General features: G+C 31.6%; 1 protein-coding gene across 2 annotated transcripts in view; it reads left to right on the top strand.

Moving 5' to 3' along the window:
- The window catches only part of LOC114712150 (probable LRR receptor-like serine/threonine-protein kinase At1g56140), a 68,424-nt gene that overhangs the window by 46,893 nt on the left and 1,485 nt on the right, over positions 1-20,046 (top strand). The window contains exons 1-22 of one of the 2 annotated variants that reach the window (XM_028896614.1): positions 6,772-7,083; positions 8,971-9,145; positions 9,244-9,315; positions 9,476-9,547; positions 9,864-9,935; positions 10,276-10,347; positions 10,953-11,024; positions 11,113-11,184; positions 11,753-11,824; positions 11,896-11,967; positions 12,088-12,159; positions 12,914-12,985; positions 13,079-13,144; positions 13,571-13,636; positions 15,803-15,847; positions 16,543-16,607; positions 17,235-17,611; positions 18,210-18,408; positions 18,518-18,679; positions 19,092-19,210; positions 19,420-19,630; positions 19,750-19,978. In XM_028896614.1, coding sequence (XP_028752447.1) covers positions 6,936-7,083; positions 8,971-9,145; positions 9,244-9,315; positions 9,476-9,547; positions 9,864-9,935; positions 10,276-10,347; positions 10,953-11,024; positions 11,113-11,184; positions 11,753-11,824; positions 11,896-11,967; positions 12,088-12,159; positions 12,914-12,985; positions 13,079-13,144; positions 13,571-13,636; positions 15,803-15,847; positions 16,543-16,607; positions 17,235-17,611; positions 18,210-18,408; positions 18,518-18,679; positions 19,092-19,210; positions 19,420-19,630; positions 19,750-19,978 — 2,582 coding nt within the window. In that variant the 5' untranslated portion in view covers positions 6,772-6,935. Of the gene's footprint in view, positions 1-6,771; positions 7,084-8,970; positions 9,146-9,243; positions 9,316-9,475; positions 9,548-9,863; positions 9,936-10,275; positions 10,348-10,952; positions 11,025-11,112; positions 11,185-11,752; positions 11,825-11,895; positions 11,968-12,087; positions 12,160-12,913; positions 12,986-13,078; positions 13,145-13,570; positions 13,637-15,802; positions 15,848-16,542; positions 16,608-17,234; positions 17,612-18,209; positions 18,409-18,517; positions 18,680-19,091; positions 19,211-19,419; positions 19,631-19,749; positions 19,979-20,046 lie in introns of those variants that run through there. The other variant, XM_028896615.1, reaches the window with a different exon arrangement.

Below are 20,046 nucleotides of genomic sequence, written 5' to 3'. Positions count from 1 at the left end.
CATTTTGCTGGTACTTATAGTTTTTCTCAATTTTTAATTTGGTACCTCTATTTTTTTAAAAAAAAATCCTTCAACCTTTCTCTGTTAGCACCGTTACCCCCTCTAGCTCATAAAATCCTCTCAAGGGCCAACAGGATATTAAACGGCCTTAAAGTAGAAAAGAGGAGGGGAAAAAAGACTGAAGACGTAGAGACGCAAACGCACGACTGGTTCTGCAGCAGCGTCTTCTCCTTTGTTCTGTGAGCATTGCAAGCAAGCAGAAAACATTCTCTTCCGGGATTGAGCAAGGATTTCGAGTTCGATCAGTCTATAGTAGCAAGTATTAGAGATGTGAAAAACTGCTATAATGGTTGATTCAATGACCTTTCCACTATTGTTTTAGAAAACATTTGAAACTTGACAACCATGCTATTTCCATAGTTTTATGTTCTAAAGAAACATTCACAAATCACACATGCAATCTCTGACTATACATCACATTTTTAACAAAAAACTATAACTCATTGAGCTTAATAGATGAAGACCATCACCAAGCTACAATCACAGGAAAATGCATTATGGTGACAACAAACCCCAGTATAGCTACAATATAATGGAAGAAAAGGCTAGAATGCCAAAAAGAAATAGAATGACCCACAATTACTAAAATCGGTTTTGACTTCAAGCGTCTAACATGTAGGATGAAGAAAATAAAACTAAACTAATATTGCAGAAAATCATCAGTAGGTAAACCGTAAACAAAAGAAGTGAATAAAGGTACATAGACTTTGGAATTGAAGTCCAAATCGCACCGACATTAGCTCACCTCTTCGAATAGAAAGCACTTTTTGATGGGGAACAAGCAAATGGGAGAACAGGTGTAGCTACTAGAAAAGTAAATTGAATGGTAGAAGTCGATTCCCTCAAAACAAATAAGAAGATTCATCCCCCCTTAGACCCTTAGTCCCAAAAATCCATGAACTCTGTGGAAGCAAATCGCCTTTGCCCTCGAAGAAAATTCCTCTGCAGATGATCGATGAAGGTTTCTCTGTTTTAACGCCGTTTAATATTCTATTAGCCCTTGAGAGGATTTTTTGAACTAGAGAGGGTAACGGTGCTGACAGAGAAAAGTTGAAGGATTTTGAAAAAAGAAAAAAAAAAGGTAAAGGTACCAAATTAAAAATTGAGGAAAACTATAAGTACCTACAAAATGGTTTTCCCAAAAAGAAAAACTAAGTAACTAACAGGAGGTTGAGTCTAGCGGAAAAGATTAATCCCTCACAATATAACGAACCAAGATTCAAATTCCCACTGAGAGAGGTGTCTGATAGTGCCTCGAATAAGATTATTTCTAATAAAAGAATACCTATGCTTAACCAAATAAAAAAAAACTAGGTAACATTTGATTCCTTACAATATTTTTCTAATGTCTTAAAGTGCTTTATGGTATATTTACTACCTTAAAATATTTTTTTTAGTAACACTCAGAATTCTAAATTTATTTCTTTTCAAATTCCAACAAAACTACTTATGCCAAAATACCGTTATTGTTTGTCCAGTAAAATCCTTTTTAATAGAAGCCAACGTAAGACGCCAGTTCAAAACTTAGTGGGAGCATATTAGAAATAACTAGCAAAGTTAAAAAAAAAAAACGTTAATGAAGGACTTAGATGATCTATTATTTGGTTTCTATAAAGGAATTGACCTTATAATGAGAATAAAAACAAGCTAACTATTGAATCTAACTATTTGGCAAAAAAAGATTACACTCCTCCGGTCTTTAATATAGAATCTAACTATTAAGTTAATATTAGTTCTAAATGTAAAATTTATCTTTCATATTTATTATTTTTTTCTAAATTACCTATATTGATATTCTCTCAATTATAATCAAATAGGAGAAAAAAGAAAGATATTAAAAAAACTTATTATGATGTTTAAAAAAAACATATAATATTTTTTATAATTAACTAATTTACCTAATGACTGTAAAAAAAAATCAAACACTGTTGCAGATACTTTGGCAAAGGAAGCGCTCTGCTGGATGCAAGGGATGAACTGCTTCTTTTCACCTCCTCCAGGTATGTTGGATAGCTTGAGGAATGATGTATTGAACTGCCACATTATGTGAGCAGCTAGTGATGTTGACCCATAAAAAAAACTAACTTATTTAATTTTTTTAATTCAATCAAATTAATTAAATAATTCTTACATTAAAAATTGATACAAAATTTTTAAGCAGTAGTGCCTGTCCAAAAACAAGCATCATAAAAGACCACATTGACAGTTTAAATGAGGACAAATGGAGAGTAAAGCCATATCAGGATAAGGCACTTAAAAATTTACATTTTCAATTTATTTACGTGAAACTTGGCCATATTTATTAGTGCAACCTTGGAAGCATTAAGTGTGTTAAGCAATAAAAACAGACCTCACTTGATGAAAATAATTCATAAGCTTTAAGCTTTTTAAGCACATATCCATAATTAAAAAAAATCATGAATGTAGTTAAAAATTAAAAACATTTGCTCTATGATGGTCTGAAAGTTTTTACTAAATTTTAAGATAGCTATTTTGAATCATTTTTTCCCCAAAAAATTGATACTGATACTTCTTACTATAATATTAAATTAAATTATTCCTTGTTTATAAGATAGTAATTTACACCTAAAAATTTAAATTTATTTTTATCTTTTTAAGATCAAATTGTAGGACGAATGAATATTCCAGTGCTTTTTCGGCAAAAAAAAAATCCCAAGTGCTTTTTTTTTTGGCCAAACTATTTCAAGCGCATTGATATGAACTTGGTGGGATTTTCACCTTCAATTTTTCAGAGTTCTTTTTTAGTAGAATTGCACAAAGAGTTCAAGTCCTTGTTTAAAAATTTTGTTGGTCAACAGGGCCTAAACTTAAGGAGTACAACTATCTTTTGTGGGTGTAACTTTTTTTTCAGCTCTGTGCAACTTATCTTTAATTATGTGTAATAATAGTTACAACGCAAGTCATTTATACATTATTGAAGATTTGTTACACATAATTAAAAAAAAGTTACACGTATTGAAGATAGTTATATCGATTCGAATTTAGCTCTTTTTAGTCAATATAATTTTCAACCAGATACTTTTTACTAATTTCCCCTTTTGTTTTATTAATCACCAAAAAAGATATATTACATTTACACTCATTAACTATTTTCAGAGTCCTTGTCAAAAAAAAAAACAAATACATGGTTTACAAAGATAATTGAATATGTTGATTAAAAAAAAACAAGAAGACATGGTTTTATATTTAATTCTTACAAATATAAAAAATTATCATTGAAATGATTTTATAGCCATAAAGTTTAGCCTAAGTTAATTTCAAAATCCATCTAGATGTTTGTGAATTATTCTTTTTCTTGGATTTTGGGGATCAAAATCCCAAGACTGAAAATCAAAAAAGAAAATAGAAGAGACTTGGTCTATTCAATTTGATATTATGTAATTAATATCCGCTGGTTCAGATGGCTATAGCCACTAACTTGGCAGTGCATTATTAATTAACCAGTTCTTCCCTCAAATCCTTAATTATAAAAACTTCTTAAATAGATAGATTGAAAAATTAAATAAATTAGTTAATGTAATAAATATGATATCATCTCTCTAGAATATTTTTGTATAATATTAAATTATATATCAGTTTGTAAATTAGGCAAATTAATTTAATAAAAAAATACTCCTCCGGTCCTTAATATAGACCCTAATTATTGAGTTGAATTTGATCCTAAATATAAGACCTATTTCTCATATTTATCAGTTTTTTTAAATTATCCCTATGGAAACCCTTCAACCATAATTAAGTAAAAGAATGAGGAGAGATATTAAAGAAGATGATTATGATATTTTAAGAAAAACATGTCATATTTCTTATAATTAACTAACTTACTTAACTTTCTTAATCTAATTAAATTAGTTAAATAGATTTTACATTAAGCACTGAAGAAGTAATAAATATGAAAAACATAATAAATTCTTGTCAGCAAATTTAATTTTCAACCAACCAGTTTCTTTGCGTTAGAATTCGGAGGCGGGAGGGCGGCTTCGGCCAATTGCCGACTTTGAAATGGACACCTTACATGGCTACCTGGAGACATTTTCCCACTAGAGGATATTATTGTGTGTGTGTGTGTATAAATTAATAAGATTATAATTTGGAAGAATCCTATTTAAACCCAACTAAAATACCAAAATCTAAAATTAATTAGGCCTACACTTTGAACAAATTTTTAGTTGGACTAAGATGGCTAATTAAGGATTTATAAATATTGTTAAAAGTCTAAAATAACCTATAATTATAATATGAGTTGTTTATGTATATTTTTTTTCCTCACAAATTCTTTTTCTGACTTTTTTTTTAGATTTTCTTGATATTTAAAAATAGTAAATCTTTAGTAGATGATAGAAAATTACAATATAGTCCTTTATTCACATTAATAATTACTCCAACACCCCATCAATATAACGGTGTAGATTACTGTTATACTTCTCCGATCTTTAATATAAGATCTATTTAACTAATTTGATTAGATTAAGAAAGTTAGGTAAGTTAGTTAATTATAAGAAATATGACAGGTTTTTTTTCTAAAACACCATAATCATCTTCTTTAATATCCTTTCTCTCTCTTTTACTTGATTATGGTTGAGAAAAATTCATAGGGGTAATTTAGAAAAAATGTATAAATATGAGAAATAGGTCTTATATTTAGGACTAAAATACAATCACCAATTATGTTCTATATTAAGGACTGGAGTAGTATTTTAATCGTGGATGGGTTTAATTTTCGTTCAGTTTTAATATTGATCTATCCTTCATGTACTTAATAATATACACACACATATTTTTTATGAAACAGTCATATTTTTTTAATAAAATACACCTACATTTTAATAGTAAAAACTTATTCAAACAATAAACTTCTTACAGATTAGTGTTTTCATATTTTAGGAAAAGAATTTGTAAGAGAGAAAAATAGAAAAGAAACATTTCACATTTTAATTATAGATGGCTATTTTGCTCTTTTAACAACATTCATAAATCTTTAATTAGGCCTCTTGGCCTAATTAAAAATTTGTTCTGAAGACCTGGTTTTGAATTTCAGTATTTTAATTGGATTTAAATGGGATTCTTCCAATATAATTTTGGCCAGAGAATATAATTGAAGAATAAATTATATATATAGTTCATTTCTAATTTGGTGGGATATTAGTAATTAATAATTACTAATTCAAAACAAGTAGGCGCACGTGTTTCACTTGCAATTTTCCTATTTTGACTTCTAAGGGAAAAAAATTCCACATATATAAAGCATAGATAGTAATATTTTATGCCTTTTGATGTCTCCTTGAAATTTAAAGCGAAATAATAACGTTCTAAATTGTCAGATTAAAAGCCAATGAAGCAGTCAATATATGAATTGATTTTTATAAACAATAAATTTAGCAAATAGTTAAATAAATGAATCTTAAATATTTTCTATAACATATATATTCTTGTATCACTGTAAAAATATATAGCTATGGACCAGAGAAAAATACTGAAAGTATTTTGGTTAATTCACTTTTCATATGTTTTACATGTTTTTCAAACAATGATTATGCAAACTTTTACACAAGCATGCATCAATGGTCATCGTATCTATGAGGAAGATGAGGCTAAAATAATTAAGGCTCTGTTACCATCCAATTTAAAAATCACTTATAAATATATTTTACATAAGTCAAATCTCAAACTGAATAAAAGGACATGCGAATACAGAGTAGCCACAAAAAAAAAAAAGATAAAATTCTCTTCAGATATTTATCTCATATCTCTTAAATTATGATTGAAAAGTTGCTTATAAGGCATTTCAAAAAAACTCTAACAAAGTAGTTGAAACTAACTAATAAATTATTAAATAAAATGAGGGGCACATGAATGGTCAACTTTGCATGGCAATGAGCGTCGGCCTCGCCACCAACTTTTACGAGTCAACGACAATTTGTCAAGACATATATACAAATTTATATGGTCCCCCTCATTAAATAATGATTTAAACATTCATCGCTATCAAACTCCACATCATTCACAACAAGAATGTCAAAAATCTATCAAAACAAATCACATTCCTTTGAGAAATATAACATATTTATATGGATTTATATAGGAGATTGAGAATAAAGGGTATCATTTGAAGGGGAGCATATATTTTCTAGCATAATTAATATAATAACAAGAGAATTACAATTAAGTCCTATAAAAGAGAAATAATTACTAAAAGGTCCTAATAACAACGTCAACAGCCTATAATGACAAGTTTTACAATGGAGAATAACAACCTCTAGGATTTGTTTTTCAATTATTTTTTTTTTTTGGATTTCATTGTAATTCTCTCTATGATAATTATAGCATTGTACCCAAAAAGTAATTATTACAAATGAATAAAGAACTAACAGAAAAGTATCTTGTTTTTTGTGAAAGCAATCAACTTGATGAATTACTGAAACAAGTCGCAATTTATAATGGTTGTCCCCTTTATGGATTAGCCTCCAACAAGAATATATCTTGTAGTACTTTTCTTCAAAATAATAAAAATAAAACGTGTTAAGTAAAGATAATAAAATCATAAAAGACATTTATAAAATTTTACTTTATTCATACAAGTTGACAAGGGAGGCTCCAACATGGCAACTCGGATATTTTTGTTTTGGCGACCAACAACAACCCCATTAAGTAATTGAAGCCATATTGCAAAAGTCAAATGATGATTCATGCATATAAACTGTGGGCATGGTGGCGCTGCATAATATTATTCTCTCAACAAAATCCTTCAAATTAGCCCGATTATATTCATCGTTTTTTCCGATCTGAATCTCTATTAGTTTCTTCATCAGCTTCTGGATCATCACAAGCTATATCTTCCAGTTTGCATATATAATCATATGGCTCCTTCTCCTTCTCCTTCTTGTTCTTCTGTGTCGTCGTCTTCACCAGCCATGGCTTTTGCAGTTGCTTCTGCTGTTTGTGTGTTCTTCAGTTGCTTCGTTTCTGTATCACAAGCTCAAAACGCTACCACAGATCCTTCTGAAGGTCTCTCTCTCTCTCTGTGTGCTCTGGCTGCGATAGAACTTTTAAACATGATTATTCTTTTTGTTTGTTAAAATTTGATTTTTTTTCCAAATAAACCTGGATTTTGCCTACTCTTTGTGCCCCAACTTAATTTTCAGTTAAAGTGATATATTAAATTAACCTATAAAGTAAATATGATTAATATCTTATAATGCTGTGGATTTGAAACTTTTGAAGCTCCTTATAGATGTAATGGTAGTCTTGTGTATATATGAGTGATTGATTTGTGAATAACAGTCAATCACAGAATGTACGATCCAAAAAAAAAAAGCGAAGTTATGTTATTATGGAGTTTTTTTGTTGGCAAAAAAAAGATTATGGATTTTTTTGTACCGTAAATCTTAGAACTTGAGATCCAGTTTTTAAAATTTTGCTATCAAGCATTATTGTTGAAATATCACACTTCTTTTTTAAGCATTGAAATGGCACACTATTAGTAATATAAGCTGGCATTATGTTCACGCAAGTTCAAGTTCACGTTCATAGTAGAAGTTTACTGTTAAGTACAAAGAAATTATTTACAGACCTGACTTAAGAATTTTGTAGGATTTTTGTATTCTTTTTCCCTTTAACAATAACTATATTTTTATTTCTTTTTATTGATTTTTCTAAAAAAATATTTTATATTTACTCTATCCATTTAGAATTATAATATATTTTTAATTAATCTGCACCCTTTAATAAGTTAGTTAATGATTTTTAAAATTACGTATTTTTTTCATATTTATCCCCATTTAATAGTGTCTTAATTAGAAAAATTATATTAATTACATTCCTAATTAAAAATGGTTTTTTTGAAATATCTTATTAATTACAACTTAAAAGACAGAAAATGTTTAGTAATTTTAAACATGATATTTCAAAAAATACTTTATATTACTTCTAGTTCTTAATATAAGAGCTAGTTAACTAATTTGAGTAGATTAAGGAAATTTTTTAAATTAATTATTTGTAATAAACAGGTGTTATCTTCTCTAGGATACTCTTGTTACATGTATATTAGTTAGAACTACTATTTGATGAAATATTAATATGTTCAACTATTACAAAAACTATTTTTAAAAAAATGGATAAATATTATAGATAAAATATATTTAAATTTTATATTTAGGATCAAATTATAAACTAACAATTATATTATATTTACGAGCGGACGTAGTAATTTTGAAAGAGGGAAAAAGTTCTGTTTTTGGAAAAAAAATTACAAGCCTGTTTGTTTTTGTTCTTTGTTTTGTTGTTCTTAAAACAATTTTATAAAATTATTTTTTAGAATAAGTTTTGAAAACAAAAAACAAAAGAATTTGTTTGGATAATAATTTTAAAAAAATCATGTTTGAAAAAAACCGTAGAAAATCACATTTGATATGTGATAGTTGTCGCTGGTAATAATAAGTGGTGGATAGTAAATGAGAAAAGAAGAAGATTTCTCAAAACTTTTCAAAACAAAAAATAAAAAACACAAAAACAAGAACAAAAAAATATAAAAGTTGTTTTGGTTTTTTAATTTTTAAAAACATGTTATGTTTTTTATTTTTTAAAACAATCAACTAAAAACAAATTAAAAACAAAAAATTGTTTCTAAAACAAGAAACAAGATTTCTGGTAAAAAAAAAAAACAAGAAACAAGATTACATCTTCCTTATCATTTTAATCCTCCCAACGGCCTGTCAGTTAATTAGTTAATTCTTCGGCCCAAAAAAAAGGTTAATTCTTCTCCCACTAACCCTACTAGTTAATTTGTGGGATTCGATTTTCTTTTCACGGTGCTTTCCTTGGAAGAATGGAAAACTCAGTCTGAAATTCTATTGCATCTCATGCAATTTATCCAAAATCTGAACTTTTATGCAGCGAGAACGTTGAATTCAATCTTCAACAAATGGGAAATATCGGCGTCAGCAAGTGTATGGAATATAAGCGGTGAACTATGCAGCGGACGAGCTATTGACAGCACTACCGCGGTCGAAGACTTCAATCCATTTATCAAATGCGACTGTTCCAATGGCACCTGCCACATTACTGCACTGTATAATATCTGTCTTCTCTCAACTTGATTTATTGATATTGTTTTGTTATATGTATTGTTGATCTTGATCTTGCACTTTTCCCGCTTGTTTCTGGCAGGAGGGTTTATGCATTGGATGTTGTTGGGGAAATCCCAGAAGAGCTATGGACTCTGACTCACCTCACCAATTTGTATGCTTTTTAACTCCTTAATTTTCCAAGCTGGGTTTTACTAAAATTTCTTGCAAAACATCCTCGAAAGAGTTCTTATTTATTTATTTTTTTAAATGAATGGAATTTTTTTCTTTTTAATTTTTCTGGCTTTCATAAAGTTTCCTCTAATTGCAATCAGGAACCTCGGTCAGAATTATTTGACGGGTTCTCTACCTCCGGCCATTGGAAATCTCACTCGTATGCAGTACATGTAAGGCTGACTAGATAGCGGTTGTAAATCCTTCTTGTACCTAAGGATCCTCTCAATTTCTTATGGGAAAAAGGTGGTCATTGCGAGCAAATTGATACTGTTCAGTTGATTTGGATAGTTCAAATATGTTAGCATCAGTTTTGTGTATTTCAAATGGCAAAAGATAAGTTTCACACCGTTCAGGTTGATATGATGGTAGAATTTATTCGAAATGACTAATTTTTTTCCCATCTTATTAGAGAGAATTTGGATTTGCTTGTTATGCCTTGTGCTCAATACTCATGGACTCACTTTATTGTAAATTTATCCTAATTAGGACCTTAGGCATCAACTCCTTATCAGGGGAGCTTCCCAAGGAAATGGGAAATCTTACCGAGTTAATTGTATTGTAAGTCATCTACTTCCCCTTGAAGCAATTTCTTTCCTCCTTCTTTTTTGCTCTGTCCTTTCATTTTGTTTCTCTGTTTTTGCAGGTGATTTAACTGGCAATTTTGATATTTTTACTTTTCCGTGTACCCAAGTTATATCACATTATTCAAAAGTGATATTTCATTTCTTTTCTTTTTTGTTTTCAATGGGCTTTTTTAATATCTGGAATTGATAATGAAGGATGCTGAATAATTATGTAGCTTAATTAAAGACCATTTTGTTTTATTAGAATTATGATTCCATGAGACATATATCATGATGATACTATCCATCTACTTAATTATTTGTTAATTCTGCAGGGGTCTTGGATCAAACAACTTCTCTGGGTCTATCCCCTCTGAACTAGGGAAACTCGTGAAATTGGAACAACTGTAAGCTCCAGTGCACGCTGCGTCTGTAGATTTTGTTATGATCAAATTGAAAGAGTCTCGCATTGGAAGCATGAGATTCTGTTTCTAATGACGGGCTTATGAAAAATATATTCTCTCAACTCCATGAATATTAATCTTTCAGATGACATGTATACGTTTAATTTATGTTTGATTATCATATAGAAGATATCTAACAGCATGCTGTCTAGTAATTTGTTGGCAATTTTCGGGAAATACTTATGATCAAAGAATTAATGTCTGAGACTTGTAGGTTATAGTAACACTTATGGACATGAACAACTTGCCTTATATTTTGCTTCTCAAATATGTGTTTGTCATATTATTTTTAATTAATAAAAAATAATGAATCATTTCTTCCTATGTTTGGAATTTATATACTGCATTTCAAATATATTTGATGGTAGCATTGGCAATTTATTTTCGCAACATTCCTGACATTCCTCTTTCATTTCTATGTAGTGAGGCTCCTTATATGCCAAAAAAGTTACAATTATTCACTTTGTTTTGGAATCTGGATTATGTTAGTTTATTGATTTTTGTGTGATCAGTAGATGATATCAATTTCAATAAACATTTCTATACAGCTATTTAGATAGTTCGGGACTTAGTGGCCAGATTCCTCCCACTTTTGCTAGTCTTAAAAACCTGGCGACAGTGTAAGAGTTTGTTACTTTTTCTTGTCTGTTACATGATAATTATAATATTAAAAATGAAATAACTTTGAAAGTTTTCCTGGTTGTCCAGATGGGCTTCAGACATGGAACTCACGGGCAGGATACCAGACTTCATAGGAAGTTGGTCTAAGCTTATAGTCTTGTAAGACAATATTGTCAATACTGTTTTCTTTTTCCTTGAAATTAGTACGTTGGATCTCTTAAACATTCTAAAGTGGTATGCGTAATTCTGAATAGAGTGTTTGATGTTTAATGAGCATTGATTTTATCCAGCTACTCTGCATGAAGTCCTTTAACTCTGTGCGTCATTTCAAGGAATGTAATGACTTTGGTTAGAATGAAATTTGAGAAGCATTAATTAGAAGTATCTACTGTCTCATCATCAGAGATAATTAGTTTACAGCCTCCTTATGATCAATTTCAGGCTTCTCCCCTAGTGGGTTTACAAAGGGGTTGGAAAGCACTTATGAGCTAACAAGTCTTTAGTTAAAATATGGTTTTGCTACGACTATTTGTGCTAATGGATTGATTTTTTTTCTCATCACTGAATTCCTTTCCTATTTATAAAATGTAGTTAAATCTTTCCTTATAAAAGCTTGTGTGCAAAAAAATTCTTTCAGATATGAAATATAAATACTTGTTTTGTTACTTGGTATTTTCTGTTCCAGAAGTTTGTGCTCACTGAGTAGAATTTCTGTACTTTTTGATAGGAGGTTCCAGGGGAATTCTTTTGAAGGTCCAATACCATCATCATTTAGCAATCTGACTTCTCTTACAGAGTTGTAAGTGTCATCACTACTTACTTGTATGCATTTCTGCGGATTGATAAGAACTAAGCATAATTCTAATGCAGGAGAATAAGTGAAATATCTAATGGGAGCTCCTCACTGGCATTTATAAGGAATATGAAATCTTTGACTGTCTTGTAAGTTGGAAGGCAATGACTTCCCTAATAATTCATAGCCTTCCTGATACATCAATATATTTCCTTTTATTTATTTTTTTCCTAGAATGTAGCATGACAACTTGGTTAACAATCTTGCAGAGTTCTGAGAAATAACAATATTTCTGATCCAATTCCATCAAATATCGGTGAATTTCTAAATTTGACCCAGCTGTGAGTATTCCCTGTTCATGTAATTCTTCAGATAAGCATAAACTATCCAGATATCTTAATTTGTGTTGGATATATAGGCCAATCAATACTAGCCATTAGTCCTTTTGTCCTAGAAATTAGAGGTGGGAGTTTGGGGGATCTAGTCAACCTATTACTTGATTTCTTATTTTCTTAGTCATGTTGCCCTTTTATGAAAATTTATTTCTTGTAATGCTCTTGTTTTATGGGATTCTAGTAGCTGGTATGTAGCCATGGTCTCAAATAGTGGCCTATGGCAATGATGTAATGAAAAGAACAAAAGCACAGACTGCGATTGTTCTTCAACTTGCTTCCCAGGAAAAAGCAAATCAGACAGTGGTTTCCATTGGATATCTCCAACCTGAATAAATACCTTAGTTTTTGTATAGTAGTTATACTGCTTAACTATAGGGCAACTCTTAGTGCTAATTCGTTCAAATTGAAATGTTCATCAAGCTGAGTGATTTGTCATTAGAACTCAATGTGTGTGCTACTGGCAACTGGATCCGAAATGACTTGCTCGTTTACCAAGGATTCTTCACTAATTTTCTATAATCAATTCTCTTTTATTATTTTCCCTATTATGTGCTTTATGTGGCAGAAAACGGTTGGAGTCAACTAATTATCCATCTTATCTTTCATACACATATTATTATTTTCAATGGGGAAAAAGATCAATAGTCTTCAGTTGTGTTTGTGTTCCGCATCTGGATGATTATATAGCTGGTTCTTGCAGGGATCTGAGCTTCAATAACATCACAGGACAGGTTCCGGGATCACTTTTCAATCTGAGTTTGCTAACACACTTGTAATATATATGCTGTCCTAAGTAATTGAATTATGGATTTCCTGCATGCCTTCATGATTGGATTAAAGCATGATTTGTTTTTCTCCAACTCAGGTTTCTGGGAAATAACAAACTCACTGGTGCAATCCCTACTCAGATAAGCCCAACTCTTCTCAATATGTGAGTATTCTTGACATATTTGGACTCTACAGCATCGTAGTGCATTGAGAATGGAGTATAATATAATATATTAATTTTATCTTTGTGCACAGATGTATTAATATTATTATATATGCTTAAGAAACCTTATGCCCTAGATGTATTTCTGAATTCAAGCATTATTGTTTTTTCAAACATAGAGGGTGACTATTTATCTTCTGGGGTACCCGCATTCTAATATGCTAATTCGGTATCCATATACCTATAAGATTAAGGTCAACAGGTTCATGACCATGGTGCTTATGAACATAGAAGTCAGTGCAATTATGTTAGTTTCAAACTTATGCAACTGATACTACACTAATTGTAATTAAAGGCTTAATTCTTCAATGCATTGTCCGTCATCTCCATGGTATTTACTTAAACAACTTGAATGAATGCTTACAGAGACTTGTCCTACAACAATCTATCAGGGACCCTCCCCTCTTGGGTGAACAAACAAAATTTACAACTGTAAGTAACTTATCCTACACTTTTTTGTCATTTTGATAATTTCAAAAGTTCCTTGCTTCACTTTAAGTCTTTAACTGACAAGTCCTCTTGCAACTGAGGCAATTCTTTATCTACAAATCATATTTGCTATAGATTTAGTATATTTATTCGTTAAAAGTTATATTTTATTTATAGAAGAAAACAGAGAGATTAAGCGGGAGACAAGAGGTGTATCTCTTGTGACCTTGAATTATGCACCAATAAAAAGTGAAACAAAAGACCTAGATTTGGATGACTTTAATGAAGCTATACAAGAATAACGTAGATATCCAGAACCATGTAAACTGTTATTGGATAAAACTTAAGAGCTAGATAACAAAATGATGGGGGAAAGTAATTGAGCACATATTAAGAAATGAAAATGTTTTCTTCTGAGAAACAGTTTGTGTTAATGCCTAGATAATCTATAATAGAGACTATTTATCTTCCAAGAGAGTTGATAGAAAATTATAGGAGTAAAGAAAGAGATCTAAATATGGCTTTCGTTGACCTGAAAAAATGCTTATATTGATTACTAAGAGAAGTGGTATGGAAAGCTTTGGAAAAGAAACGTGTTCATGTTGCATGCAATAGAGCTATAAAGGATATGTACGAGGGGCCAACACCTAAAGGTGAGGCAAGACTTCCTTACACGATTGGTTTGCATCAAGGATCGTCCTTGAGTCCTTAATGGTTTGACTTGGTTTTGAATCACATACAAAAGAAAATTCCCCAAGTACAAGCTATTCGCAAATGATAATATCTTAATTGAGGAATCACAAGAAGAGGTTCATTTTAGGCTTGAATTTTGGAGATGAGCTTTGGAATTGAAGGGCTTCCCCTTTAAGAGCAAGATGGAATATATGCATTACAAAGTTAATAAGAGTTATAAATTTAATAAGAGACAAGTTAGAGATTATTTAGAGGTAAAACTTAGTGTTGAAACCATACTACCAGTCCAGGTATTTGGGATTGATATTATAAGATGACAGTGAAATTGACAGAGATGTTACGCATGAGATACAAGTGGGGTTAGGTGGTTGAAATGGAAGAAGACATCATCAGTAATTTATGAATTGTGACTACAAAATACAAATCCTGTCGTTCATGCCAGAATACTTTCTTCTAGTTGTGATGTAAATACCCATGGCTATAGGAATTGATTTAGGATCTAGTTTATTCCATTTATTGTATTCCATATTTCTTGGGCTCCCCATTACTGCCCTTGGGTGGATATGTTTTGTACTCTTCCTCCTCAAAAATACAAGAAATAAAATCTTCTTCCCCATTTGCACACCTGCTAAGCTTAATGAGAAGTTTTACCAAACTTGTATAAGATCAATGATGTTACATGGTAGTGACTGTTGGGCACTGAAGGACAAGAGTAACAGCAAAAAATTGGGGTTGGAGAGATAAGAATGTTGAGATAGATATGTATAGTGATATATATAGGGGTTCAAGCAGGGGTGCTTGCTCTCCCATGCATAAAGTTTTCTTGTAAATATTGCTATTTTTATTTGTAAAAAGTGTTGAAATTAATTCTCCTCACTTTGATGAAAATTTTCATTTTTGGTCCCTCACATTCTAGCTTCTAGATCTATCTCTGTGTCATATTTGGTCACATAGAGAAAGACAAGATCCTCAATAACTGTATATGAGGAAAAGCTGGTGTGGCATCTATTGAGGAGAATGGCAGAAAAATGTTTATGGTCATGTCCAAAGAAGGTCGATAAAGCCACCAAAGAGGAGAATTGAACAAATGGTCTTTAGTCCTATGAAGAGGTGTAGAGGGGGATCAAGAAATGAAGAAAGACATTCAAGGAAGTTATTAAATAAGATCTCTTGATGAATGATATATTGAAAGATCTGGTTATTGATCAAACAAAATAACATTATATGATCAATGCAGCTGACCTCACTTAAGGGAATAAGACTTGCTTGCTGCAATGGTGCTAAATGAGGAAAGTAGGTGCTTTCAAATAAAGCATGATATTGGATGGGGTAATGGTGCACATAAACTCAATCTAACATGGTAAAAAGTAGGTAGTTATAGTAAGTTTCATTCTCGCAACATACATTTTGAACATTTGCTTGCTTATATATTAAGGTGATACTAACTCCGCTATTTTTATGCTGTCTGGTCAACAGAAATTTGGTTGCTAACAATTTGACAATAGAAGGTTCAAATAGCAGGTGATTCTTGTGCCTTTTATCATTCTTCTTTTGCATAATATTGTCACTCAATCTCATTTTTGTCCTTTTATTGGCTATTGTGAATCAAGAGTTATCAGTCAGTTGCGTGTTATTTTAAAGACCTCTTTATCAACTGAAACATTTATTCTTCAAGCATAAAGCCAGTACCCTATTACTCAAAGCCATGATTTTGCTATCAATCTTGGTTATGTATGTATAGAATTGCTAAAGATATTTATTAAAGATATTATTGGGCTTTATTACGAAATGATCAAGAGTTTAATCCTTGCTACCTCCATTTTCTAATTAAATAATTTTAGCACAAGGTATGGTGGGCTTTTGCTACATCCATGTTTACCTAACGACCTTCATGTTGGGGGTGTGATAAAGAAATCATTCCTAGGATATCTCGACAAAGTTTAAACTCTTAGGATGAACTAGCTCTTGACAAGGAGATTCAGAGATCAAGATGCAATTTAAGGGGTTTATTATATGTTCAGGCTTGGTGATAAGAAGTACAAACCTCTGAAATAAAATTTGCTTTGAGTGGATAATCTGGGGGTGCCTCTGTTAGGGCTGTCCTACCATGCCTACTTTGTATTTTCTTTTATTAAGATCAAGATGTAATTCAAGGGGCTTATCTAATATTTCTTTAATATGTACATATTTTAAGTAAATGCTATTTTCTCTTGCAGTGACCTTCCTTTTGGACTCAATTGTCTACAGCGAAATTTTCCTTGTTTTCGTGGTTCTGGAATATGTAAGTACTTCTTTTATCTCTAGTTTGCCATTGCTGGCATCGATATATCAATATTAACTATGAAATCTATTGCAAAACGACTATTCAAAAGTGATAAATAATGCTTCTTATTCCTCATATTTTGTGCAATTCTCAAGTAAACTATCTAGTTAATACTTACAAAAAAGTGTAATCTTGCATAGCCTTTCTGAGCTTATTATTGAGACATTTTTCACCTTGGAAACTCCAATAAGATAAACATCTAAATCGTTATCGTTTCTCTAATTGACATGAAACCTCTGCGTATATCTTTTTCAAGTTTTCCATTTGTCCAAGTTGCAAACTCATTTACAAGTTTGGACCAATAAGATGAATGCAGGACTTCAGGGAATTATTTATATTTGATGCATTTTATGTATTGAGGGATGACAAATAATTTTTCCCATCACCATCACTGGTTGAATAAACTTTATTTATTAGATCCAAATTCAGCATCGCAACTATTAGACTTCATTGACACACGAAAGTATGCTTCTCTACTGTAAAACATGCGAGAAAACTTTAAACTCTATGTGGAGTCTATTAGGTGAAGATAATTACTTTCTTTATTCATGCCTTGAAATAGCCCTGCTTAATGTTTCTATTCAGATTATAACTTTGCAATCAAGTGTGGCGGTCCTTCAATCACATCATCAGAAAGAATTACTTATGAAAGAGATAATGAGACACTTGGTCCTGCAACTTATTATGTTACTGATACAACAAGATGGGCAGTTAGCAATGTCGGGCTATTTACTGGGACAAACAATCCTCAATACACAAGCTTTGTATCAAATCAGTTCACTGGTACTGTGGACTCAGAGCTCTTCCAAACAGCACGGCTATCAGCTTCTTCGTTAAGATATTATGGCTTGGGGTTGGAAAATGGGGATTATAACATTTCCCTTTATTTCGCCGAAACATCTATTCTAGATACGAGTACATGGAGAAGTCTTGGAAGACGGGTCTTTGATATATATATCCAGGTGCATATGATTTTATCTAAAGGCAATGCTAGATGTTATAACGTAATAATCTAAATGGGAGTCACTAGCTTTTTCAAAGAAACACCCCATCTTTCTATTTTTGCATTAGGTGAAGTTGAAGAATTAGTATATGCAATGCAAGCCCAACCCACTAATCATTAGCTGACTGGTTTTAACCTAGCTTGTACACTTATTCTTACATTAACTGTATCTGTCGAATACACATAATTGAATTCATCTTCTCTTGTCTTGAACTTGTGTAATGACTGACCTTATTCATTTTGTCTTTCCATGTTTATAATATTCAAACAAGAAATTACAGAAGTTATGTTTAACTTTAAATTTTCCTTAACTAACGCACCATAAGTCTAAGAAATAAAATGTCCAAGAAATAGCAGGGGCACTCATAAAACAGCTCAAGTTTTTGTGTTGAAATGGTCCTTGTCATGATGCTTGCATTTTTTTAGTTCCAAAACCACTACATTAATGAATGGTCGATATTTGCCAAAGATACTATTTGAAATCCTTGCTCTTTCCTTTTCACCCTTATTTATGCGTCCTCCTTCATTTGTCTCCTTTTTCATTTGTCCCATTCCAGGGGAATCGTGTTTTGAAGGATTTTAACATTAAACGGGAAGCTGGGGGTGCCTCTTTTAAAGCTGTCCGAAAGGATTTTCAGGTTCATGTGTCAGAAAACTTTCTTGAGATCCATCTCTTTTGGGCTGGAAAAGGGACTTGCTGCATACCAGCTCAAGGTACTTATGGTCCTGTGATTTCAGCAATCAGTGCTACCCCAGGTAAAACTTTTACAAAAAAAATCAGTAGTCGAGAACTTGAAGTTTTGATTTACCAAAATGAAAAAGGGTGATATATGAACTTGACATGGTCTGCTTATTCGTTGAATAGATTTCATTCCCACAGTTGGTAACAAACCTCCAAGCAGTACAAAGAACAGAACCGGTTTGATTGTGGGCATTGTTGTTGGTGTTGGAGTCGTAAGCTTTCTTTTTGTTTTTGTGGTTTTCTGTATCATCCAGAGAAGAAAGCATCATGAAGATGGTGAAGAAGGTAAAAAAGCTACTGTACATGCCTGACTATTTAAATTGTAATTGTGCACTTTCATGAATATTATTCAGATTGTAGTCAGTGATTGTTCATGCAGCAATTCATTAAATGATGAGGCATATCTTAATTTGTGTTTGTCCACAATGACTGGACACTTGCCTGTTTCATCACACTGAGTGGGTTTTGTACCTAAACATAACCAAAAGATTAAACGAAACATGAGTTTAGTTCAACATGAAAGTCCAAGTATAGAGTTTCTGTTACCTTATTTCTTCTCTTCGATGTTAATTTGTGGCAAACTAGGCATGGTAGTGTGAGTTTTTCTACTAAATTTGTTAGAAGACGTGGACAACAACAGATTGTGCCCTATCAATTTCTCTTTCTGTTCATAACCTTGTTCGTGTTTAATTTGCAGAGCTTTTAGGTATAGATATAAAGCCATATACTTTCAGCTATTCTGAGTTAAAGAATGCTACAGATGACTTCAATCCAAGCAACAAATTGGGAGAGGGAGGTTTCGGACCTGTTTATAAGGTGAATATTCTTTGATGGAATTTAGGATGACAATGCTTTGCATGTAGTATGCCTCTTCATTACTTACGTTACTAATGGGATTTATAGGGTTGTATAAATAAGAACTTTTAGGGCTTTATTATGGTCAAGAAAAAAGTTTTTATTTATGGCATTAGAAGACAACATTAGCCCTTATTTCATAGAATAACCACTTTCCTCTTTTATACCAGGGAACACTTAACGATGGAAGAGTAATTGGTGTGAAACAACTTTCTGTAGGATCTCATCAAGGAAAGAGCCAATTCATAGCTGAGATTGCAACTATATCTGCTGTGCAACATCGTAATCTTGTTAAATTATATGGGTGTTGCCTTGAAGGAAATAAAAGACTTCTTGTCTATGAGTATCTAGAAAACAAGAGTCTTGATCAAGCATTATTTGGTATGAAGTCATGATGATGTTGCCTTTCTACTTCTTGTGTTTGTTCACGTGCCTATGTATGCCTTTACTTTTTATTCATGTTTATTATTTTTAGAATGTATGTCTCTTGCATGCTACAGGAAATTGTTTAACTCTCAACTGGCCCACACGCTATGATATTTGCATGGGTGTAGCTAAAGGTTTAGCTTACCTTCATGAAGAGTCTCGCCTCCGTATTGTGCACCGTGATGTAAAAGCTAGTAATATTCTACTTGATCATGATCTTACCCCTAAAATATCTGATTTTGGTTTGGCCAAATTATATGACGATAAAAAGACCCATATAAGCACCCGTGTAGCTGGGACAATGTAAGTCATCAAGACTTGAATTCCTTGTTCTTTTAGGTTAGATAAATTGTATGCATGTTTTTATTTGT

This window comes from Neltuma alba, unplaced genomic scaffold, assembly GCF_004799145.2.
Source record: "Neltuma alba isolate B1F8T4 unplaced genomic scaffold, ASM479914v2 tig00011337_pilon, whole genome shotgun sequence".
In the NCBI taxonomy this organism is placed as follows: domain Eukaryota; kingdom Viridiplantae; phylum Streptophyta; class Magnoliopsida; order Fabales; family Fabaceae; genus Neltuma; species Neltuma alba.
The sequence above is the reverse complement of the archived record's forward strand: the minus strand, read 5'-3'. Positions and strand labels throughout refer to the sequence as shown.